At 42.4% G+C, this 26,030-nt stretch overlaps 1 protein-coding gene across 1 annotated transcript in view; it reads right to left on the bottom strand.

Moving 5' to 3' along the window:
- Positions 1-8,163: 8,163 nt before the first annotated feature.
- Positions 8,164-26,030, bottom strand: part of ZZEF1 (zinc finger ZZ-type and EF-hand domain containing 1) — a gene marked incomplete at both ends in the record, with an annotated part of 50,508 nt that continues 32,641 nt past the window's right edge. The window contains 20 exons of the mRNA XM_079545012.1: positions 8,164-8,238; positions 8,455-8,526; positions 9,027-9,177; positions 10,264-10,429; positions 11,064-11,162; positions 13,019-13,187; positions 13,971-14,114; positions 15,778-16,137; positions 17,203-17,338; positions 17,859-17,959; positions 18,291-18,479; positions 19,249-19,368; positions 19,953-20,149; positions 20,616-20,748; positions 21,235-21,409; positions 22,003-22,280; positions 22,851-22,990; positions 23,580-23,730; positions 24,288-24,460; positions 25,490-25,752. Of these exons, the coding sequence (XP_079401138.1) occupies positions 8,164-8,238; positions 8,455-8,526; positions 9,027-9,177; positions 10,264-10,429; positions 11,064-11,162; positions 13,019-13,187; positions 13,971-14,114; positions 15,778-16,137; positions 17,203-17,338; positions 17,859-17,959; positions 18,291-18,479; positions 19,249-19,368; positions 19,953-20,149; positions 20,616-20,748; positions 21,235-21,409; positions 22,003-22,280; positions 22,851-22,990; positions 23,580-23,730; positions 24,288-24,460; positions 25,490-25,752 (3,292 nt within the window). The remainder of the gene's footprint in view (positions 8,239-8,454; positions 8,527-9,026; positions 9,178-10,263; positions 10,430-11,063; positions 11,163-13,018; positions 13,188-13,970; positions 14,115-15,777; positions 16,138-17,202; positions 17,339-17,858; positions 17,960-18,290; positions 18,480-19,248; positions 19,369-19,952; positions 20,150-20,615; positions 20,749-21,234; positions 21,410-22,002; positions 22,281-22,850; positions 22,991-23,579; positions 23,731-24,287; positions 24,461-25,489; positions 25,753-26,030) is intronic.

The raw sequence follows: 26,030 nt of genomic DNA, 5'->3' as shown, positions 1-26,030 counted from the left end.
GGGTTGCACCTCAATAGGGTTGTTAGAGCTCAGGGTCATACCCTGCTCTTCCCCACACAAACAGCATCCCCAGCAACAGCAATTAACATCTGCATGGGTCAGCAGGCTTGCAAAGTGCTTAACTGGGAGTATGACAAGGTTGGGAGCAGCAGGGCTGTATGTGGGGACAGGATTCGGCTGCTCTGCTTCAGCACAGGATTTGTATATGGAAAAAAGATGGCAGAAGGAGGCCATCAGCCCCGCTCCATCTGGATGGATCGTCACCAAGCAGTCAAATCACTGTGCTACAGAACAGCTGCTGGGCAGGAGGCGGCGGAGCAGCGCTGTCAGAGCGGATGGGAGGAAGGAAGCACTCAGGAGAGGTGATGTCAAAGGAACATCCCTGCCAGCACAAAGGGCTGAACCCAAAGGGTGAGCAGAGAGCTCAGCCCAGCCATGCTGAGTCCAATCCAACACAACCCAACATAACTCACCATGACCCAACCCAACATAACACAACAGAACCCAGCAGAACTCATCACAACTCAACCCAACATAACCCAACCCAACTCAACAAAAACGCAACACAACTCAACATAACCCAACCCAACACAACTTAACCCAACACAACCCAATCCAACAGAACTCCAGTGCATCACAGCACACTGTCATCACAGCAGGAAAGGACTGAGGAGGGGAAGGTGTTGGGTTTTAGGATGGATTGTGTCGGGAGCCCTAGATAAGTGGCATCCCAAATTTGATGCTGGGGGATCTGTGCCTCCCTTGCTGCATCCCACTCTGGGACTGCCAAAATGGCAATCTGCATCCCAAACCTAGACCTCAAGCTGGTACTTGGATTCTGCCACAGGACTCCATTTTTCTGTTATTCACCCAGCTAATTATCACCCTTTTCTGAGCCTTAAATTGCACAAATCACCAAAATTCTCAAACTACCCAAATCTTCTCCCAAAACGAGGAAATCACTGCAGTCCCCACATGGGGCAGGACAGCACATCACCTGCATGGGGCCGCGCACACCCACTCCCAAGCAAGAAAAGTTTTCCTATAGAAACAGCACTCGCACACAGTGCAGCCCCTACCTGTAGTGCTATAGATGGGTTGTATTTCATTAATGACAGCAATGCCACACAGCCCTGAGCAGCATCTGCTCCAGGAGGCTTTGAGCACGCGGGGAGGAAGCGATGCAGATGGCTCCAATCCTACACAAGCCTTCGTTAACCCTTTGAGAGTTGTTGCTCCTGCGAGACGCAGCTCAGCAAAGGGGGATTGGAGGCAGTGCTGGGATTTCTCATTCGGAAAAGGCTCCGAAATGTCAGCTTTCCCAGGGAAAATTCACAGAAATTGAGGAAGAAATAAAAAAATGAAGGCGCTCTGCGTATGCCAGAACATCGTATTTCTGCAAAATCACTTTGTTTTCTTTGTGGTTTTTCAAAGTGTGGTAACGGAGCTGCAAATAAAACAAACGCTTTCAAAACAAGGGTAACTTGACAAGGAAAAAATGTAAATATTTGTCCTGACAGAGCGACACGGGCTGCTCCAACATTGTCAAGACCTTTTCTCGCCCCTGTTATCCCCCCCAAGAGTGTTTTGCTTCAGGTTTTATGAGAAATCAACAGTTTTAGAAAGCTTTTGGATTTTCCAGTGGAAAAGAGCTCGAGGGACGCTTTTTCAACAAGTTCCGCCAATTTGCTCTTGGCTCCCCAGCCCCGGGGCTGCCGTGAATTTTCCATTGCTGGAAATCTGAACTATCAAAACTGGATGTTTTTTTTCTTTTTCCTTTTTTTTTTAACAAGATAAATTGGGCTGCAGGGTAAATCGGCAGCTGCGGCCGTGCGGTGCTCCGTCACTGCTCTCCCTTCAGCCTCATGGAAGCACTGAAAGGAGTCAGAGCAATTTCTTGCAAAAAGACTGGAGGGTTTTTTTTCACCTCCATCCCCTGCAGCCGCTGCCCAGATGTGTGCCTGTGCTCCACGTGTGCAGCTCCTGAGCTCGTCCCTGCAGGCACTGGGGACGCGGTGTGTTTCGATCCCAGCAGCTGGGATCTCAGGCAATGTTCAGCCCCGATGTTTGGGGTGGACGAGGTGTGAGAGCTCAGTAGCACGGCGCAAGGAGAACCCCAGGGTCAGGCTGGAGGGCTCTGAGTGCTGATGGAGCTGTGGGTGCCCCTGTGCACTGCAGGCAATGGGAGCAGATGGCCTCTGGGGGGTTCCAACCCCAACCACTCTAGGATTCTATGATGAAAAGTCTTTATTTCTGCAGATGGCAACACACACCATGCACATAATACATCACCTTAATAAAAAAAAAAACAAACTCAATTTCAAGCCCATTAAATATTTAGAAGCAGCAAAGCAGCGGGACAACAAATAGCAGTAATATTTGGGACGAAGAAGGAAGAGGTTTGGTGTAATTATTTCCCTCCCAGCTCCCACCTTTTGGCAGACGTAGGGCCAAATCCTTCCACCCCATTCCCACCTCTGGGACCACAGTGCCTTCGTTTGGGTTCATTTGCTCCATAGAACACACGGGAGTGAGGTCTGCACATGGAGGGGATGTTTTCCCTGGGCACGTAGAGGTGCAGTGCTTGAAGTCATATGGTTTGTGGGGTTTTGGGATGCTCCTAAGGAGGGATGCAACCACCTGAGAAGGCTCCCAGTGATGGGTCAGCACAGGATCGAGGTGTTTAATGAGCAATGCCAGGCAGCAGTGCCAAACCCAGAATCCAGAATGGATCTTGCTGCCCGGGTGGGCGCTATATCCACATTGTGGGGGGTTTTCTGCAGGAGAAGGAAAATATTCCATGAGGAAAACCCAATGTGCATCTGTTGCAATTCCTGCTCCATCCCCATCCCGGTTCCAAGGATACTGAGTCACCTGGGAACATCACAACAACCACGCTATCCCCGTGCCACCGTAAGCACAGCGATTTTAAGGGTACAAAATAGAAATCCAGAGCTGTGCGGAGAGCAGCTCACAAAGTGTGCCTGCACAGAACAGGTCCTGGGGGAACAGGCAGCTTCCTGATGTAGGAGTGGGCAAAGAGAGCCCCGCACAGGGCCGGGGCAACGCTCCTCTCCTTATTTTTGTTTAGGTGGCAGAGAAATCTGAGGGCAATAGAAGGGAGCTGGAAAAACAAACAGGTGTGTCCAGCAGCAGAGGGGCCGTAGCTATAGCAATGGGACGGCCCTGTTGACAAAAGGCTGCGCAAAGCCCTTCCGTGTGCAGCGAGGGTGGTTTACGAGCGGGTTGGGGAGCCAAAAAAGCAGCGCTGGGTGCACACCTGTCCTGGGGCACCTGCAGGGATGGGGCTCGCACAGCTCCGTTCTGCACGGCCTCACAGCCCTCTGAGTAAAGCATTTCCTCCTAACATCCAATCTGCATCTCCACTCTTTTAGCTTACAGCCATCCCCCCTCGTCCTATCGCTGTCAGGCCATGTAAAAGCCGATCCCCCTCCTGCTGCCATCGAGAGCTGGAAGCTGTGGGGGTGGCAGCCGGGCTGTGCTGCTCATCGCCTGACTGGGAACAGGCGCTTCCCGGTCCCATAGAACAGGCTGTTCCCAGCACGGCTGCCTGGCGAGGGCTCGGGGTGTTTGCAGGAACAAGCTGGAAAGCAACTGTCTGTTTCATTTCTTTGCAGAAGAAATCCTCTTGCAGCAGCAGCCAGCAATAGCTCTTGGGATCCTGCGCCCTATGGGGACCGTCGGTGGTGGTGGCACTGCTGGGGAGTGGCGGTGGTTGTGTCACCATGCTGAGCCCTTCTGGACACACTCCTCCATGCACAGCCCTTCTTGCCTCCATGCAAATTTAATTCAAGGAAAGCTATAAACCATCAGCAGCCATAAGCGTTATCAGTGCAAAATTCACATAGGAGTGGAATCACCCTTTGACTTCGTGGTGTGAATGAACACACAGCTGCACTGCGCTCCCCAGGTGGAGATTCGTGTCACTCTTGGAACGGAGGAGCCCGGAGCACACCCTGCAAAATGCCATCAAGAAGTAGAGGTGTCCCCAGGCACCATGCTTGGCACGGCGTGGGGTGTTGTGAGCACAAAACAGGGGTTTTTCAAAGCAAGGCGAGAAGGGTGTGCTATAAAATCCAAAACTGGCCAATGAAACGCCAAGAGCTCTTTTCCTCTTTTAATTATTAACTCTCATACAACGAAGGAATGGAAACATTTGTGTAAGTACGGAGAATTGCCGGGAAGGAACAAAGCCCAATCAGAGCAATGCGATGCCAAGGTCTGAGCAGAACCACTGACATTTCTGATTAATGAATGGCCGTGGGTGGGTGATGTGAGGAAGAGCTGCAGATCATCCCGAGCTGAAGGGCTCCTGACTCAGTGCTGCTCCTGACTCAGGAACTCAGCTCTATTTTGGTGCTTTTGCAAACAGGCACAAGAGAAAGACACACTGCTTTGAGAAGTTCCTATCAGCTGCTGTGCTTGGGTTGCAGGGCAATAAAACCCATCCCAAGCCTGCTTCTGAACGTGTGTTAAGTCACACCTTAATTCCTCCTGTAGTTCAATCAGAGATAAGCACTGCAGCCCCAGGAGTTGGCCATAGGCACACGGGAGGTCTCTCCTCCTGCCAGCAATGCTGCCATCACACTTCTTCTTGGAGAAGACAAATATTGGCAGTCACTTTGATTTCCTATTTCTTTAGCTTTTCTAGAACTGATTCCCCCCTCCCCCCTCACCTTCACACAATGAAAACTTAAATATTGTGTATTTGCACTGCAAACATTAAAAAACCAGCAAGATTTACAGAAGGTCAGACAGGGAAGCAGGATTGAGCTGAGGAGCAGCTTTCTGTTACTTGTGCTTTCCTAGGTAGAAAGAGCTCAGTACATGAGCTCTGAGCAATGGGGGCGGGTGGGCACCTTTGCTGACAGCCCTGTCGGTACAGGGCACATCTCAGCCCCACGTGGGGCAGCACCCGGGGCCCCAGATTTGATTTCAGTAAACATCTCAGGCACCGAAACCAAGGGGCAGCCAGGGTAAAACTTTGTTTTTAGGATAAGGCTGCTGGAATGTAAACAGCAGGGCTGGAATTTAAAAGAAGACTCCAGTCCTACGTGTCCTGCATAGTTTGGTGCAAGAGCAGATGCACGAGGACAAGCAGGTTTACTTACAGGCACAGAGAATGAAGATTCATGGGGCAAACCTTGGGTGTCTCAGTGCACATTGAGGCAATTAACACTCAGCGAGGAAAAGAAAAGCAAACAAAGAACAGACACTGCGTTACACGGCTTTGTTTTTATAGAATTTTTACAATATATTTCTCTGCATTTGCATATTTTACCCACATCTGTAGCTTTCTTTGTACATGTTGAACTGAACTGGAATAAATTGAAAGGTTTGATATATTTCAAACAACTGATAAAAATCGCAAAGTAGTAAACCCGTACTAAAAGAAATTATAAAACTCTCTTTTTTAAGTGTTTAATGAAAGCAAGTCAAAGGTATCGTTACGAACAACGTGGTTTCTCTTAAACGTATCAGAGGTGATTCAGGCAGGACAACTACTTTTATTATTATTTTTTAATATTAGGCACATTTTTTTTCAGCATTCCTGTTTTCCAGCCAGTTTTCTACTATTCAGTAGTATCATCATCTCCATCCATTCGGAACTGCTGGGGGATTTTCAAAATATGACTGATCACGAATATTCATTGTCGGTAATCTCATCCTCTTGAAAACTATCAGGAAAAAAGAAATATCAAGTGTTTTTGTCTCGTAAAAATCTGTAATGAATGATTAAGTTGTAAGGCAGCAACAGATTCAGTGTCAACTCAGGTCACAGTCCTTCAGTTCCATCTAGTGGGTAGAAATAATAGTTAGTGGACAATGTTTCCAGGCAGTCCCTCGGGGCAAGGAGGTGACTCTCAAGGCCAGTTACTGCTGGTAGAGTAAGGAAGCGGCGCGCCGAGTGAGGATCACTGGCCACTCCTGGTCTTCCTCGCAGCCTCATGTCTTCAGACAGAAAGCAAAAAGGCAGTCCAACAGAAATAACGCGACTATGACAGAGCCATCGCAGGTTCTACGAATGGTTTATTTACAGTCTTCATCCCTGATGTGAAAAAAGAAAAAGCCTTCTCGGACTAAAACATAGGAAGATCTCAGCAGCATGCTACATGCCCTAGCAAATCAGCCCGTTGCAGATCCCTGGCTGCTTGGCCACGGATTCACACTGAGGCAGTGAATAGGAAGTCCTACTGCTCGAGAAGAGCAATTTCACAAAGCTCACCTGTCCCTGAAGCACACCGAGCATCTCGTGGTGCAGCAACTCAGAATCTGCTCACGCTTTTAGAACGTGTGAAGCAGCTGGTTTCTCACCCTTGCAGTGAGACTGCAAACTCCAGTGCATTGCTTGGATGTGGGAACAAAACGATCCACGCGCTCAAGATACGCCACAACTTTGGTAATTCTCTTCCCATTGTGAGCTCCTTCTGGAAGGAAGAGCTTCAGCTTTCAGTTACAGTACGTTCGAGGAGGGGTCTCACAGCAGTATTTCTCTGCATCCTTTCCACCTTTGATAAGTGGTATGTTTGTCCTGACTTCTGGCATTCACACAGGTTAACAGGGCCTCTCCATTCTTGAAGGAAATGGCTTCAGCACCGCACTGCTTGGTCTTCAGCTTTGAGTCTTTCAGGCAGAATACTGACAGCCTGATTCACCATCATCTCCTGCAGCAGCATTCACTTCCAGTCCCCTGGCTGAACAGAAAGAAGCCAATACATCTTTAACCACAACACTAGAGGTCATCCAAGGAAAGGGGGAAGCACACTGAGCATTTCCCTCCCAGAGGGAGATGGGACCACCCTTAAAGTACGTCCAGCCCCAGCTGGTAAACCCATCCATTCAGAGGCTGTTCACAAAAGCATTGCTCGTGTGCTCAGTGCACACTGAGGCACCAAGCATGTTCCCTTCTGACAGAGCCTTGCCATCACCCAACTTACAGACAGTTAGCTAAACTCCACTATTGAAGATTTTGGTTGCCTCTTTAGGAGTTTAATGTTGAAGTGAGGAAGGGAACAGAATAATGATCGTGAGGAGTTTCTCTGAATTCATACTTGACAAGACAAAATACAAAATACATCCCCAGATCCTTCCACGTTCTTTGTACTTTTTGGGAAGGGAAAAACCAGCATAGCTGAGCAGGAAAAAAGCCAATTTATTTCAGTGTAGAAGGTCTGCAATTCATTCCATGTCCGTTAATACAGTTATTGCTGTGTAAGGTAAGATGAGATTGATCATTAACTCCCACCCGGAGAGCTGGGAGCTCGAGTTCCCAACACTGCTGAGGAGGCCCTTTGTATGCCACCAGTACTTGTAAAACAAAAATCTCTCCTGAATAACTTCTTGTAATGATATGACCTTTGAGAAATATGCAAGTTTCTCAGTCCTCATTTCAGCACTGCTTAGTGAAGGAGGCCAGCCTTTGCAATCTGTACTATTTGGAATAAACCATGAGAGATAAATAAAGGTAAGAACAGATGATCCAGTTGATCGAGTCAAAGAACAGGAGAAACATCGATCTCTTGCACAAGGATGCTCTGGAATCCTTTAACTGCTATGCAATCACCCAGAATTTGTTCTGCAACCTGTAGATTACCATTAATCAAAAGGTTTTTCCCCATGTAGTAGCCTTCAAAGCAGAAGCAAGCATGGCAAGATTCAAGTGTGGACCATTTCCACATCAGCCCACCAGATTCTGGTTTGCCTATTTCACTCCATTGGTAAATAGATGCTGCTGATGGCATCCTTCAATTGAGCAACATTTTCAAAGTTTTCAGGTTCCACCAATCAATTTTCCTTGGGAGCAGATGATCCCAATGCGGGGGGGCCTTCCATTCCCATACTTCAGTTACCTTCTTTTGTTTACTTCCTCTGAATGAAACCAAAAGTTGTTTTGTTTACTCTAACATGCTACAATATGTGCATACATAACTGTAGGCGACGCGTGAGTTACTTCAAGATGTGCTTTTTCATCAAAGTGCGCTTTTACTTTTACAAATTCTACATCAAGGTGGAAGGAAGGAAGGCTGCAGAGTGCTCATACACTGAAGCTGAAGGAACTTTTCCTGAACGGAGTTAAGATGTTTGTTCCGAGGTTCCTATGGACAAACTACTCTATCCCATGCACTCCGGCCTGAGCCAGTATTAAACATTCCAGAAACTTGTTGATTTGTTTGGATAGTTAATGGCAAGGCTGATAGCAGCAATGTTTCTCAGGGCCTGGAAGGGAGAAGAAAAAAAAACACACCAGAGTCACATCAAATATGCTACCCTGATCAAAAATGTAAAGAAATCCTGGCATGAATTTCCACAGAAATCAGTAAAACACCACCCTGCTTCTATCTGCTTTTGTGCAATCAGAAAGCATTTGCTACTTCTGTCTGCCAGACAACATTGCAAAAAGGTATCTCTGGAGTTGTGCAGCCTTTTTATTACCTGTGCTGTGCAGCGATGAAGATGATCTTCAGAATTTAAGGCAAGCAAATACTCCTGTAGAGATCCAAGCTCCTACAACACAAAGCATTTAATGAGCACCAACGCTTCTACCAAAGACATCGTCCTAATTAACATTAAAATGCTGATCATTGTAACAGTCCTGATCAAAGGCATCTGAACTACACACAAGACTCCTGGACCAGAACAGTTTGTGATCGCAGAAACCGGTTCATAACGGACAGTACAAGCAAAATCAACCCAAAGAGAATCACATTCACATCCCTTCAAATTAATCATTAGATCTGCATTCCTCTCATAATTAAGAGCAGATCTTGCCTTAATTGCCCAAGGAAAAGTCATGACTGTTACCAAAGACTCACGATGAATAAGGCAACTATATAATTCCCCTCTATTAGAATTTGCTCCCAGACTCCACAAGAAAAAGCTGCCCTTATTTCTCAAGTATACAAAAGCTCTCAAGTACTTTGCCAAGATAAAGGAAAACCACATTTAGTTTGACACTGAACTGCAGCCCTGGGGAGAGGAGGGATATAAATAAAGGAACTGCTTACAGTAACTCTGTTTTCTGTAACAAAAAAGAGTTCTGCAAGTGCACGATGAAGAGGAAGGAGAATACCAGGCTTGGTCACATCATGACATATGTTGTTTTCCATATGGGTGAAAAGCTGCCAAAGTGGCTTCAGCAACGTGAGGTCACAGTCCCTGGAAAAAGGTCATTGAAATGAAGCAGTGAGTAACCATGAGCTGATGCCTTCTGAGGAAAAACAACACGCCCACACCACCTCAGTTTAGAAGAACAAAACCATACATTTTGAACGTTAGATGTATAAAGGAAGGAAGAAGTAGAAGCATTTAAAAGATCTAAATTCAGTCAGGTGTTCAAGTGCAGCAAGCTTCATTCTGAATCAGTAAAGTGAAGAAAATCTCATATCCATGAATGTATCTAAATGACTTTTCTAAAACTCAGCAGCCTCCTCAAATGAAAGCTTTAAAATAACCACATACATCCTTTTGCTTAATGCTCCAGCTCCACTGCTTGAAATTGCACTACATCAAGCTCCATCACAGGGCAGCTGACACCCCTGTTTTGGGCAGACAGTGTTCATTACAAATAGCTCCAATCCTGCCTCCTTCCTACTCCTGAGATAAAGCAAGTCAATTCAAACATCATTTATTCAGCAGGCAGGATGATAAATATCGTTCAGTAGTGGGAGAGGGAATCTAGCATCAGATTACACAAGAAAAATGTTGTGAGCACAACACGGTCTTATTCTTTTAGTGATTAAATCGGGTGTCCACAGGACAAAGCAGATGTTTTCTGATGGAAAAACAATACAAATAACACTAAAAAACTAAAGCAGCTTGAAATTACCTTAAATTATTATTACATATTATATTACCAATATTACATATTGGTACCAAAATCAGTTTTTCAGACTTGAATGCAGGTTGGTGTGTTAAAAATTTAAAAAGAGTAATTCTATGCAATTGATACAATACGATTTTTGACCTGTGTTCTCTAATCCACGTATGCAAGCAGAATGCTGTCTTTTCATTGGTTTGCTCTAAACCAAAAGGGCACAACTGAGATAAGCATCAGCACTGATACTGAGCTGTTGAGTTAATGCAGCCACACACATTTTCAAGACTACAAAGTCTCAACGTTCCCCCCCCCCATTTCCAGCAGGAATACCCACACCAGGCACACCTATCCTTCCTGAAACTCGCTGTCAGGCTGTGCAATGGTACAAATCAAACACGGTGTGAAGTGCAGAATCACACGCTCACCTTTGGGCACCACACTGCACGATCTTCAAGAGCAAGTGGATGGCCTTCAGGCGCTGGTGGCCGGTCTGACGGCACGCCACCCCCACCTGCCATTCCCAGATCCTGGCCAGCGGGAGGTGAGGAATTACCCTTTCTTCAGACAGCATCTGCTTTAGGATTTCAAACCCTAATAAAAAGAATGAACAGTTTTTACTTTGTAGGGATACCCACAGTTCTCTCCATATACAAAGCGCTGCTCTAGCAAGCAAGAATAAAAACACAGAACAAACCAAAGTTTTGCCCAAGAAAGGATAATCAAAACCAGGCTCTCAGCATCGTGTGATACGCAGTAGGGTGTGCTGATTACAAGTCAGCTTCATTTTCCATTAAAAACACTTAAATTCTAAAATAAACTAACTTCCATGCTGTTATCTACAAATTAGACCAAGAAACAGTCTCTTCTAATGGACAACTACTTGTTAAAAAGGCAATTAAAATGATATCTATTTCCAATTACGGCACCTGGGAATGTTCCCTAAATCCTGCGTGTAATTACTGTCATACAACGAGACTTTGAATGCAAGTAATATTATTGTTTTCTCTAAATCTCTTTAAAGATTGGGTATTTGCAGCATGAAGTCACAGCAAATAAGAGACATCAGTCAAGTTTCGATCTGAATGAGACAAATCATGTATTTCCAAAACACTGAAGAATGCAAATTCCAAGTCAAAAAATAACCAAAAAACCAAACCCAGATAACAGCAAGTTTGGCAAAACAACTGAAAGGTGTCCTCCCAGATGCATTCTGAACAATGCTTACCTGTCTGAAACCTCCCCAGATGACCTGCTGTCACTGTAAACTTGTAGCCCCACTCTGTGTTGCTCATGTCAGAAGTAAATCGGTAATAGAGAGTGTCTCCTGTGTGCAAGGAAAGGGAGGGCATCCACGTTACTGGTGTCTACGTCTGCTACCACTAACAGACTTCTATTCAGTTTTTCATGACAATAAATTCATCCCTGATGTCATCATTCAAGGGAAGTGATGATCTGCTGCTGTTTTGTAATGATGAAGTGCATAAAGCTGAAGCAGAATGCTGCACACAAATGCCTGCAGGATAACATCTCTCACAGTGATGCCAATTCCACAGAACAAGAGGGAGTTATGGACACGCAGTGCAACTCCACTTTTCCTCCTTGAGCTATGGATGAACTGTGATTTATGAAATAACCTCTACCTGGGCAGCCAAGTTCACTGTCCATTCATCAAAAGGCAGAATGTTGTGGAAGTGCAGTTGCATTGCTCTTCATGTTAGCAAACAAAACTGCGGACTTCTGCTTTAGGGAACCAAATGATTAACCTCCCAATGCTCAAAGAGCTACCAAAATGTTGGATCATTTTGTGATCAACCAGTGGAACATGCAGAAAGTTCTTCTCACTGTAGCACCTATGGCTTCACAAAGATGAACGTTGGTAGTTAGCTGTGCTGCTGAACAAACACCTTATCTGTTGTGCTTTGCAATGCCAGAGCTGCCCAGAGCTTACATTTGATTTCTATTACATGAAAAATCACTCTGGGCCAAACACGATTGTGTGCACAATTTTCCATGTTTCAACTGGATGAAAAATGTTGAAAATATTTGTGAGGGTAAAGAAAACCAAACACAAAGCTTTAAAAATTAGTAATAATAACTTAAACAAACAAAACAAAAAACCAAACCCATCTATTTTCCCATTTCCCACACAAAATGGAGTCACTGCTCACTCTTATTCCTAAGCAGCAATGACAGCCTCCAAAAAGCCCTGTCCCCAGATGCAAAGAAACCTCCTGGTGCCAGGGATCAGCTAGAGGCTGCTGAGGGAAATCAAGAGACCCGATCCAGAGAGCCTTGGATGGAGCTGAAGGTTCACAGGGTGAAACTCAAGTTTCACAGCCAAGGCTGCTCCAAAACAATGGGCCTCAAAGTTCATTTTCCTGGCAAACCTCTGCAGCTATTTGGGAGGAAGAGGAGGAAGGAAAAAAGTTCATAAAAATCCAAAATGCTTCTATGCACGTTGATTTCCAACCAGAGCTTCGTAACTCAAACTGTGGAAGTTCCTACATCTATTTACTGACAGTACACATGTCAAAAGCTCCAGAGCTCAGTGGGTTAACACAGTTTAACATGAGCAGCATGGGAGCCATGCAGCTTTCTCCATACAGCCCTCAGACTGCTGGCATTTTCTAAGCATGTTATCAAATATGTGCTTACAGAATATGGGCTGAGCTTGTCAGCAAAGCGAGGGATTTTTTCAGCTGTGCTCAGTGGCAACAACTGGAGACAAGGCATTGGCACGCTCTCTGTGTTTGCTCTGAGCACTAGTAGAGCACAGAGACCAGAGATAAGCCTATCTGCTTAAAAAAATGTGCTTCCTGTGGAAAGTCAGACAAGGCAGAAACAATGTGAGTATCGTGCAGAACAAGGACTGCTCTGGAATGGAATCAAGATGAAAATTTGTTTCCAGTAGCTAAGTGACTGGTCTGAGTGAGGAGGGGAAGAAAAGGTCAGAAGTAGAACAGTATGGAATGTGTCAAGTGGCAGAGCAACAGATAAGCCCATTTGTAAAAAAGCAAATGCAGGAGAAGCCTGTCAGAGCAAACAGACTGGGACAAGAAAACGAGTTTCTCCCCACACGTCAGTAACATCCACATTTAACTGTCATATTTCGGTAGTTTTCCTGTGGAGTATCAGACCTCTGCAATTCAGCTCTTGCACTTTAAGACAGCTCATATTCACCTGGAAGCTCAAAGTCGTTCCATTTCTGTGGAGAGCCACTGAAGCTGTGCCGGTCCTGCTGGAAATCGCTGCTGCTGGACATGAGCAACTCATCACAGCCTTCTTCAGTATTACACTGAGAGTCAAATTTGATTGAGAGGTAGATAGCACCGGGAATTTGAACTTTATCCTGAGAAATAAACATGTGATCTTTGCATCTTGTAACACTAGATTGTCAAGAAGCTATTTAACTCACACCTTACAAACAAAAGGGGTAGGAGGACCATTACAGTGCCTCCATGGGAGGGGAAAAAATTCTTCATTAGGTTCACCAGCAGTTAGTTTAACAACTGCAAAGCGTGGCCTATTGGTGTTAAGAAGTGTAAAATTAATCACTGGCAATGCTTTGCTTTTTTGAAGGTAGTATTTGTTGCTGATACCAGTCCTACTGCCAGATTCCAAAGGTTTGCATGCCTTTAAAAAGTCAGAAGTCAGAGTTGTTAGAAGTTAGAAATCCTAAGATTGCCCAGAGATACTAATCACTATATTTGCATGAGCAAAAAATAATTAAAAAAAAAAAAAAAAAAAGAATTCCACTCCTAGCTTTCACCTAATGGCATAAGAAAGTAATAGGTCAAATGAAACAGACTTTTGGATGAAAGGTGGAAACATTTCTTCATGAAGGCCCTGAAATTATTTAAGTATATGTGCTGCTTCAAACACATGCATATTAAAACCATTTAAGTTACTGATTTTTCCACATCCAAGTGCTTTATTGAATACATTTCTCTACAGGGCAAGGCTGCAGTCAGCCTTCAAAATTATTCCAGAACAGGTTATTCCCCAAGTGCTCCAAGCACAGAAGCCATATGGTTATACACAGGAACACTGTGATATTTCTGCTCCAATCACCTTGGTATTTCTGTCTTCAAGTCACATCATCCCACCGTGCTGCAAAACAAGCACAACTTACCTCAAAATTGGTGTTGTTGTTGTAAGGATGCTTCGATTCGCGCACCTGGACGGCCATTCCAGGCTCCTCCATGAACTGGCAAGCTGTCAGTGCCATTGTTCCCAGCATGCTCTCATTGCATCCGAGCAGTACTTTCTGCAGAATCTGAGAAGCAACACATCACATAAACACAATTTGCTATCAAAACAACATGGGTGCACTCGCATGCTGATGATGGACACATTTCTAGCCAAAGAGAAACTCAAGGAACCAGCAAGAAAGACAAATTCACCAGTGATGACTCACAGCTCCTAGCCACATCTTTTCCACAAATGCTAGGAACAAAGGGTAGTTCATAGAGTAATTCTAAGTAAAAATGAAGCTGGAAACAGGGAAGGTTGTTAAAAACTTTGCTAATGTACTAAATAACTTCCCTATCTATGGTTTTCAGTTGGAACAGAACACGTCACATATTTCAGCCTTCAAAACATACAAGTCCATACGTAAAAAAAAAGAATGATCAAGTGGCTGCAGTGTTTGGAAGAGCTAGATGCAAGAGCCGTGTCACGAAAAATACCAGTAAATGCCATTGAATCTAACAGGACATATTAAGTGGTCACGCAGAACAACCTCACTCTAAGCTCTTCATCCTGAGTCTTACTACTCAGGCTCCTGTACTGGTCAATATAGGAGCCCATTGCACTGCTTTGCCTGCAGCTTTCTAACTCCTCCAATAAAGCTAGTCAGACTAGCTCAGGCCAAAAGGCTCACCTCCAAATCAGCCACTTAGAGATTTTTTTGGAAAAAAAATGAATGTAAAAACACAGGAAGTACGCAGCACAGTTCCTTGAATGCATTCTTTGCCTCTACAAACTTGCAGAACAGTCTAAATCAGAGGCCTCGCCTTTGCATTTTATATGCCCTAACAGATTTTCATTGCAGCAGTTCATCCTGTCATTTTCTGATCCTATATAAACACCCTGTGGCACCAACGCTAATGACACACTGTGTCAAGACCCAGCTCTCTTGGTTTGTTTTGGACCTGCCACTGACTACCTTAATCTGACACTCCTTTGTTTTCTTACCGGGAGGGCCAGTGAATAAGACTTGCTGTTTACTTTTTCTATGCTGCTCATGGCTTCAGAACTACAAAGAAGGAGGAACAGAATTTATATTACACCTCCTCTCTTATTCCCCCAGGAACCAAGAAAACCAGCTGGCACCTAGCATACAAGTTACCTCATGGCTGTAATAACCCCTGCCACCCTGCAGCAGATGTCTTTCAGTTGAACTACATTGTTTTATACAATGAGATGAGGGAGTCAGGCAGCGTGCTGCAGTCCAGATGAGAGCACAGTATCATTTCAGCAGTGATGCCTTCTGTTTTATTTTTAATTCCTTCTCTGAAGAATTCTAGCACTTGATTCGCTTCGTCTGCTGCAAAGTGTTTGGCTGACATTTTCATTACAACATTCTATTAAAATTCCAAGATCACTTCCACCATATTAATAGCAGAGCTGCAGGTATTACAATATACACATTGAGATCCAACAAAAAACAGCTTTCAGAACAAATTGCCTATGCGACCAATTTCTCTACAAGATTTATTTCCCCATAGAAGTGACAGAAGCGTCTCCAAGGAGCCAGCTTTCTCATTTGCTGTTAACAAAATCAGTACATTAAGACACCGACAGATTCTAACTACTTTTTCGGAACTGATTTTAATTTTGGAGTTTCAGTATAGTTTAAAAAAGGAACTGCACACAGTTTTGTTAGTCAGAGAATGGAACTTAGGGTTTGTTCGCCTGCAGAAGTGAAATCCACTTACTTTTTCCCATAACTGCTTTTCTTCTAGCTGCATAAGCATGTCCAGTATGTATGTCATATGGGCTGGGCCACTAAGATCCAGGACTTCCTCGTTTATTGCCACATCATCTGGCCATTCAGCCAGCAGTGATGCCAGCACATGCCTGGCATAAAGAACGGCAGTCGCCTCATTCACACGATACAGGTAGTCCCTCACAGCCTTTTTGCTTCTGGAGTCCAGCTCCTTGTGCAGGAGTATGGAACTCTTGGTGCGACGCTGCTTGGCGTAACTAAGCTGTAGATCACTCTCTGTGTTAGTTATCAGTTTCTGGGCAACTGGATTGGTTTCTTCTATTGCTTTATCACAGAGTACAGGCTTTGACTGCAAGAGAAAGAAGTTTGAAAACAGGCTCTCAAAAATGTACTTCTTTTTGTTTGGATATCTAACCAGCCCATCAGGCAGCAAGCTAAACTTACATGTTAGTTTGTCTTATAAATACTAAAATCTAGATGCATCAAGGAGCACAAAGCATGACTTCTCATGTATGGACAAGGACAGAACTCCTCAAGAAGCCTATTTATACCAACAGACTTCACCATAAACAATACATTTGTGATGGTACATATGATCAGAAACATCAGTTTGAATTCTAACCTAAAGCGATAGCTTAAGCTGAGCTACGAGGTAAAGCAGTACCGTGCTATTTGTGATCCTAGCATGCAGTCACAGAACGCTGCAAATTGAGAGGGACTTCATAGATCGTTCCATCCAAGTAAGATTTAAAGCTAGAACATTAGCTTCCTCAGGCTCAGAGTGCTTTCAGGGCTGGAGATTTGATGAACCCTGTGTGAACTGCTATTAACATCCAACATTTTTTCTTATAATTGCTTGAAACTACTTCAGGAAGCACTCAATCCTGTTTGTGACGCAGCTGATAGACTATTGTGCTGGTGACACCACATGGAATCAGCACCCAAATTAAAGTAAAAAGCTGTATAAGCACACCACTGAATGCAAAACCTCAAGTGCAGTGTCTACATTGCAACACAACGCTGCTTCCTTGTTCTGCTGAAGTTACTGTAAGACAGCAATAACGTGGTAAAACAGTAACAGCTACCATATAAACTTGCAGCAATTAGATACAATCTCCCGTGCATAAGGAGAGGGTATTACAGCCTGCAATCACAATTTCTTCTCCTGACCTGAGAGTCAAATTCTATTACTTCCTTAAGGAAGGAGCCACAAGGAAGAAATGCTTGATTCTTGTTGCGCCTGCTCATTCCTTTTGGCATAAAACATGAGCAACAGATTACTTGAAGAGTTAAAAAAATTAAATTGACATCTATCTCTGAATTTACTAAAAAAAAAAAAAATTAAAAATATGAAGTTACTCAATGCCTAAGCTGATCATTTCAAAACCACTCCTTTCAGTGGAGAGATACACACCAAACATGGTAAGATGATCATATCTGTATCTACTGCTTTTGAGCTCTGCTCCTCCAACCTCAAACGCTTGCTGGGTTGCCATTTCTGAGCCAGGGTTCGGATCCTCTCATCTGTTGTAATTACATCTCCATCAAACCTCAAAAAAAAAAAAACAAACCCAAAAGCAAATGCATAAATATATCTGGAAATTAATGAAAGTTAAATTAACACAAATACAAATTAAAACTCTTCCTACTTTCTGCTCTAAAAAGATTAATTAATCTCTACCTATTTTTGGCACGTTGTATGTTAAGTAGCTTCCCTGTTCTAATAAGCAGAAGGTCTTACAGCAAATTGTTTATCTCCGTAGGAACACGACGGCTCCAAGACATGCTTTTATTATTAGAAGTCACAGGAAGGTCTGTTCATTCTTCCTCATTTAGGATAATTTACAGATATAGTAGCTCTTCATATGGGAGTTATTTATTTAAAAGAACATGCAACATATTTCTGAAGATGTGTCAACTAAAACTCATCAGGAGTTCAATTTCTAACTTCCCACCCATGAGAAACAAGTCATATCCTTGGAACAATTTCTATTCAGCATCTTTCCTATATTAAGTTATCACCTGCATCTACTAGCTTTGTTTTTGGATTGGATCCAGTCCTTCACATACCTCTTTTGAACTTCCAGAAAGAAAGAATCAGTTCTTTTCATTTGCAACTCATACATGGCTCGTAGAATATGGAGAGGTGCATTGAGTGCATCGTGTGTCATCTGAGCAAGAAGGAAAAAAAAACCCAAGATGTTAGGGGAAAAAGAAAGATGAGTTTTTTCTAAGAGTGACCTAGTTATTATTTTCCTGTTTAACATATAGATAGAGAATTAATGAATTTAATAATATCCGGATTTGGAAAAACGAAAAAAAAAATTACAGTGGTTCTAATGTGAAATTCTATTTCTTTTGTTTCCTTCCTTTCTATTTCTTGAAATCATAGACCTATAGTCTACAAACGTATAAGAAAATCAGCAAGATGAACAACCAAGTATTTTCTGTAACTAGCAAATCTGTAGTAACACTCAACACGTGAAAAATAAGTTTAGGTACCAAGAAGCATATTTTGGTGGCTTCATCCAAACCCTCCAGAGGATCAAGTTTGTTCTGCTCTACATCAGCAGGACCAACAATGGTTTGCTCCACATCTTGATCTTGTTCCCTTTCTTCCAGTTCAGTATCCTCACGTTCAGCCAAGGAACTGATCTCTTTCTTTGAAGAGTACAACATTATTGACAAAATCTACAAAGAAAATGGTACCATATGGTGTGACAGCAGTAGATATTACTAGCCTATTCTACAACCAGCATTTTAGAAGAACATTATAAGACTTGGGAGAGTTTAACACAAGCTATTCTAAAAAGAAACCTAAGAAACGACAAAAAGCAAAACAAAACCCCAATATCTCTAACAAGAACTCAAACCAATTCCCACTTCACAAACGAGCTGCACCTCCCAGGCTGTTAAAATACAACCTGAAATTGTAAAAAATTGAGAAAACAGTTATTTAACCATTTCAGTACAGCAAAACCTTCAGGACTCTCAGACAGAAACTGAGCAGAGGTGACTCTCACCAGTAAGTCAGTGCTGCCCCTACACAGTCCCCATGCCTATAATAAAACACAACTAATTACTGAATCACTTTCATCTTTCTGCAGTTAAACTTTCTTTCAGAAAGAACATGCCCATGGTGTTCCCATATTGCACTGCCACAATACTTTACACACCAGTCAATAACACAAGTGACTTTTTTTTTTTTTTGACTATTATTTTTTTAGAATTGATGCATGGAACTTTCAAGAACAGCGTGGATATGCAGAACTGAGTAAGTGATTATCTTGCAAATTTACTTCAACTACAGACAGAACACAGAAAGGCAGATCTGGGGACACGGGAACTGGACATTTCCATAAAGACTAATTAGGAATATTCCTGAGATTTGCTTCATAAAAGGAAAGTGCAACAGCATTAACATTTCATGCCATGGTGTGAAGCTCAACTTCTGTCTTACCTCCAAGTCTCTGAGAAGCCAGGTCTTACTGAAGCCCGTTCCCTTGCTACATTTCTTCACAAGAAGCTTGAGTAAACCAGACTGAAGAAAGGCAGCTTGGACCTCCTGAAAACCATGAATCTAAACAAAGACAGACATGCAAATAAATAAGTAAGTAAATAAGGGAACAGAACAGTGTATCACAGTGCCTACAGGGACTTATCACATAGCCTACTTACGGTAGGAAATATTTTCACTTGTATCCTTGGGGAAAAAAAAATAAATAAAAGGAAAGAAAACAAAAAATACAATGTAGATGCACAGTACTAATTGGTTGTCTATCTTGCTCATGCCTCCTTCTTCATGTACTTCAGGAACAAGGAAAGGGGCAAGTGAGCTTCAATCCATTAGGTGTTAGAGACAATTGAGTGCAAAAAGAACTCATGTTTGTCTCCCCATGTGGTTAGACAACACAAAGGTTGCCCTCGAGGAAGGCAGAGTACAAATTCTGCCCAGAGAGCTGTGGATGTCCCAGTCCTGGAGGTGTTCAGGGGCAGGCAGGATGGGGGCCCTGGGCAGCCTGATCCAGTGCCCAATTTAGTGGTTGGAAGGGGGTAGGAACTAGATGATCTCCGAGTTCCCTTCCAACCCAAACAACTCTATGATTCTATGATGCGATTCTGGCACTGATCTATTATTATACTCTGTATGTCAGGCAAAAATACCTTGAGTGTTCTGTAAAGCCCCTTTAGAGCAAGTGATAAGACCCACGTTGCTTCCACTGCTTCAGCATAACTGCTGTCTATGGTGGTTTGCAAAAGGTGTGTGCATATAAGAACAAAGTGTTGGAGGTACTGTCTCAGCTGGGCCTGGGAATCACTACCTTCTTGTTCACATTTCTGAATCAGCTGGTAGTCTTTCACTAAAAGACAGAAAAGAGTCAGTTTACTACATTCATCTTAAAATGTTGTGTATCAGCAAATATTATCCTTTTCTTAAGGATCCGTTTGCAGTTGTTTAAAGACATCTCATCCTTTATAAATGTACTTAAAAAGCAATAAGCAAACCTCTAAAACAGATACAGTCGCTTAAATCAAAGGCCTATTTCTGAGGTTACTCAATTAATAAGATGGTTGACAATCTCCTAAATCCTCTCCTGAATAAAAATAAATGTAAAAGTTCTTAAAAGGAAAGATCTCCATACACTTTACTACAGTTCACAATTTGGTTTAACCTGTGAGCAGAAAATTTGGGGGCTTAGTTGTAGCAGAGCTCAAACCCTGCAGACCCACATGAAGTGTTCTGTTAGAAACATGCCTTTGGCTATCCCTAAGAAACCTCAAGGAAAAACTCTGCGATTCCTTAATAAAATAAGAAGGTGACAGAACCTGTTTTCCTCTTTCGTGTCTTGATGTCTACTACAACAGCTCTATTTTTCTCAGTGAAATGCTTCAGGATGATCACATTATGAGCCTCGTTAGCATTATCCATGTACACAGAACGAGTCCCCATACACAGCACCTGAAATTGCAGCAGAAATTTCAGTTACGATTAGGAATTCTTATTTAAAAAAGCAATCATATTTTATGTTAGATACACTTGCTCATATTTTTTAGTTGAACAACCTGATTGCTGCCAGGTATTTGTTGATCTTTAGAGAATGGCAATTCATTTCTAAGAAGAAATGGCTGCAACAAACAGCTTAATACCAGAATGAGATTGCTTTACTCCTACAAAAAGTCCCTTTTGATACCCAAACACACTAAGCTGGTTTTCTCAACATAGTTTAAAGCAGTATCTGAGGAAATGAAAAGCAAACCCAGACACACAATTCTTCACTAGATAAGCATTAAGTGTGTGCGAGTGGAAAGATACGAGCTCTGACACCCACCATACTTTAAGGGCTTACAAGGGATGTCTCCTACTGATAACATCTGTAATATGTAGTAACAGAAAACTAGAAACTCTAACCAATTTTGTTTCCTGTGCTACAGATAGGCCACTTACCTCAGGAAATCCAACCAGCACCAGTAAAGTGAAGATATTGGTATGCTTCAGCTGGAATGGAAGCTGCTTGATGCAGTGGTCAGTGAAAGCAGCAATGACACTGTGCCACTGAGCAGAAGAGTTCAGAGACCGAAGAATATCTGCCATGGAGCTTGCCCAGTCCAGACCTACACGACTGGAAAGCAAAAGCAGTGCAGGTTAGGATGGCTGACCAGACACTTACCTGGAACTATTTTCCTCCCAGACATCGTATTGCTGTTACTCTGTCATCACTGTATCTTTCACAGCATTAATACAACTGTATTTTTCCAAATATTTGAAGCTTTCATCGCAGCTGACAAATGAATTCCCTTTTGCTTTTCATCATTAGAGCATAAACATTCTATTTTTGTTAACAGGTTTACAGTCCCAACTCAAAAGTTTGCCTGAACATTATGATCTCGAATTCCTAATTTTAGTTTAGAGCTTAAGATATTTTCTTTGCACAACAGAAAGTGGTCTGTTTCCCACACACAGAACAACCTGCACTCTCTGTGGACTACACAAATAACTAGAGAGGCTTGTCTCCTTGCTCTAAAGTTAGTCTTTGAGAAGCTCCTTCCTCTCGGATGATCCCCTGGATATTTTGCCTTTTACATGTCTTTGTTTTTGAACCTCCCCCATAAAACTTAACCACAGTGAAAAACAATACTGCCACAATTAACAAGTGCAACATTAATTAGGGCTAGTCATCAGAGAGCAACTAATAGGTTTCAATTTAAAAAGCACCTGTCTAAACACACAGCTCCCAGACTGAATAGAAGATGAGTTGTCTTCCAGCCTTCTGGCACTGTAGATGGATCCCCTGCAGCAAATAAACTATGCTTGGTTGAAAGAACTTTAGTCACTGCAGCATCCACTTCTGCAGGTTTCAGTCTCAGGATTAGCTGGCCCAGAAGTCCCAGTGTTAAATGGTAGGTTTCATTTAGGTGGCCAGCATTTGAGATGACAACCTGAAACATCAGTGGCAGTATCTGTTCCAGGTTAATCAAAGACATAGTAGAGCCCTAGGGAAGAAGAAAAATCTCAGTAAGACAAGGAAATAAACAGGATTTTTAGTCAAAGCCATAGCATGTACAAAACCTTCTGTTATAATGCTCTTTCTCACAGAACAAAAGGAAATGAGAAACAAGGTACCCATACACTTCAGTTATGTTGGCACAAAACTCACATCTCCATGCAGCTTTATAATATCAGGATTTTCTGTATGAGTTTTTCATAAAACTGAAAGAAGGCACAGTACAAACTATTCAGTAGTATTAGGTTTACATGCAGTAAAACCTGACATGTAAACCTAAAGGTGACAGTTTAAAGTTTGCAGGTGTTGAATGGTGAAGGTAGGCTGCTGTAAAGATTAATTACAATTCCCTTCCCCTTCCCCTCACCTGGGAACAAGGCCTTACGTTTCTTAGCAATATGAGTTGGCCTAAGACATCTGATTCTGACAACTGCTTTTTGCAATGTGTAAGCAAGAAGGGCCCTTCTCCCATAACACGTAATTTGCCATGAATTTTGCTTGTGTGATTTGTAACATGTAGTAAACGACACATCTGTACCTGAAAGTAAAAAGAACTCACTGATTTGAAAGGTGGTAACATAGCTGCCAGCAGTCCTAGGATCCTCTTCTGAGAGCATTCAGCAAAAACTTGTTCCTGGCTAGGTATCAGAACCTTCTCTGCTTGCTTCTGAGCTGAATCTTCTGAAACGCAGTCATCTACTTTTCAAATTAAAACAAAATATAAAAATAAAAATTAACAGAAAAAAGGATAGTTTAATGGATATGGTTGAAAGCCTAAGGATTTGTATAAAAGATAGCAGGTAAAGGGATTTATCCACACCATCAGAGGGGCTAGAACTGGGTGATCTTTAAGGTCCCTTCCAACCTAAGCCATTCTCCGATTCATTCAAAAGTGTCTACTGAACAGTACTACAGACTGATTCATTTTCTTATTGTAACTCTAACAATACTAGTCATTAACAGCATAGAGCACCTATCTTCTGGCTCTGAATACATAAGACCACACAAGTATTGTGTTAGTTCAATAGGAAGTATCACATCTATGCGTGAATATTTATCAGTGGAACCCTACTCTGATTTCTAGAAGCCTCTGAACAGATGGCAAGGGAGCAGTTGTTCAAAGCAGTATGCTTGGCAGGTTTTTCACAATGCAAAGAGCTCGCTTCCATTAAAGACATTTGCAAATACACAAAAATGGGTTAGGAATGATAATAAAAAAAATACAGCTGTTTACTTTGCATATGCATGGATGTTTCTGTGACTGGGAAAAGGAGAAATAATCTTTTACCTGTTGGAGTAATGTTATCTTCCATAGGCAGCTCTGATTCTTGTCTCAAAACAGCATCCTTTGCAGACACATTTTGATCACTTCCACTTCCATGTTTTTGGACTTTATCTCCCGCAGGAGACTGGATTCCATTATGAGTGTCTCTTTTCCCCTACAAATAAAACAAAGGTACTGAAAGATTAAAAAAATTTAATACCTGCATAAACACCATACAAAGAGATAGCAAGCAATCTGCATTTGACAAACATTTCTCCTGGAGTACCAAAACCTTGCGCTGGTTAACTGGATATATTTATGCCTTAAGCACCCGTATTCCGTAGCTACATGCTTTTCTGTTTTGCTTGTATCTCTGTGCATAAGGTTATTACACTGCCACAGCTTTATACACCATTGTAAAGCTGTAGAAAAGTCTTTTTTCATACCTACATAGTGCTACAACTAGGGAAACTGCAGTCCTTTCAGAAATGTCCTTTGCCCCTTTCCTCCAACATTTTTGCAAATCAAAATTGAATTGGCTGGATTTATTTAATTAAAAACAAACCAAGCAACCATTCTCTCCCTGAACCATTCTCAACTTTTACCTACAACTGAAATCATTACTGTCCATCATTTTCACCATTTCAGTTACACATCCAGAATAGGACATTTAACTTCGGAAAGTCACACAGCTAATTAATATCAGGGGTTCTGTGCATAATGAGTACTTACATTACTATGCATAAAGGAGCCAGTGCTTGGTTTCTCATCCTTCCCCTTCCCTGCTTTATCAGCAGTATGGCTTTCTGGAGCACCATCTGTGGGAGGACTGACTGAAACAGTGTCATTCTCTGAGAGGGATTCACCTTCTGGCAACATGCAGAGGAGAGCTAAATTTTTCAGACCTGAAAGCAGAGAAGTTACAAAACCCATTTAGCTTTGGAGTAGCAAGATGGGCAAAAAGCAGGACCAAAACATATTGAAACAGAACTATAAACTTCTCCTCATGTTGTTTTGGTGTTTTTTTTTTAACATTGTTAAGTACAACTCCATCAAAAAGATGTTCTCCACCATGTTCCCTTACTTAGGTACAGCCATTAAATAACTCTGTGATGAACAGGTGGTGACATTTTCTGCCTCACAAAGAGAGAGGCAGAAAGTCCCGATTAATTTTAAAAAGCACTGGGGCTACCTTCCAGCACTCTTCCTTTTAAACTTCTGACCACTTAAACGTCTGTACAATAAAACTACATTAAAAACAGATAAATAATGACTGTGCCTAAGTGTGTGGTGATGGTATTTCAGCATCTTTACTAAGACTGTTAAAAAAAAAAAAAAAAAAAGCCAATAAATCTATCTGACATTGCATGTAAGATTTTGGATATATTCTACACAGATCTCTAGTGTATCACTTTAAGTATCTGTAAGTAGGTCTTAGTTCACAGAAATCCTCATTTCTAGGCAAAGGGGCCCCATCCCAGCAACATGCTAGAAATAAGATTAAAAAGCTCTTGCAAATGTGATGAGGATCAAAAGCATTTTGCACCGAGCTGTTTGCTATCCTTCAAATCCTTCAACTGTCAGTAACATGTCAGTAACAGAACATGAAGCTAGATCAATCTGTTTACAACATTTGTAATGGAGAAAATAAAAAAGGAAAAAAAAAAATTAAAAAAAAAATAAAACCCAAGGAGTTGCCAAGATGCCTTTGGTATTTATATAAGCAGGAAATTAATTTCCTGAAACACCTATTTTCCGTATTTCCAACGAACCCAAATGACACTTGTTCTGCATTTGCTTTCTACATAAACAATTATTTTCAGTGAAGTACACAGTAGCTTCCCCTTTCCTTTGGAAACTTCACACTGAGCCATCACAGACTTTTCTGGCACATGCTAGAAACCATTGTTTCAATGAAGGAGGAGCTGACTCACCTTTTCCTTGCTGTGCTTTCATCAGACAGTCTCCTATGAGCTGTATGCACTGATGCTGTAGAACTCTGGCATGACTAAGGACCTGGGAATCTAGTTTCTCTCCTTCTACTTGCTCCCCATTTGCCAGATCTGCGCTGTAGAGAGTCAAAGCTGCAAACAACAGCCAGGAATAATTGTGGACATACGGTTGGATGAGTCTCTGTCGGTCACTGATTCGAATCGTCACCATTGGATACACTGTGATGCTGTGAGTGGGCAAGTGACTGAAAGAAAAAGTTGTAATATGAAAGTTTGAAATGCAGACCCATTCTTGACAACCATTGTAGATAGTGACAATAAATACCTTTACACAGTGCTATGCATAACCCAATACATTCCACAATTTCAAACTGTTGACCTTTAAGAGCTGTAAACTGTCGAACCCTCACCAACTCAAAGTGTCGCTTAACAGAACTTGAGTTGTCCCAAGAGATCCTCTCTACGAATGCACCTTGGAAAGAAATTTGGTGTCACAGGTGGAAAGCTATATTGCCAAACCACA

The sequence above is a fragment of the Tetrao urogallus genome (genome assembly GCF_951394365.1).
Source record: "Tetrao urogallus genome assembly, chromosome: 20".
Lineage (NCBI taxonomy): Eukaryota > Metazoa > Chordata > Aves > Galliformes > Phasianidae > Tetrao > Tetrao urogallus.
Note: the sequence above shows the minus strand (reverse complement) of the source record. Positions and strands in the feature narration are given on the sequence as shown.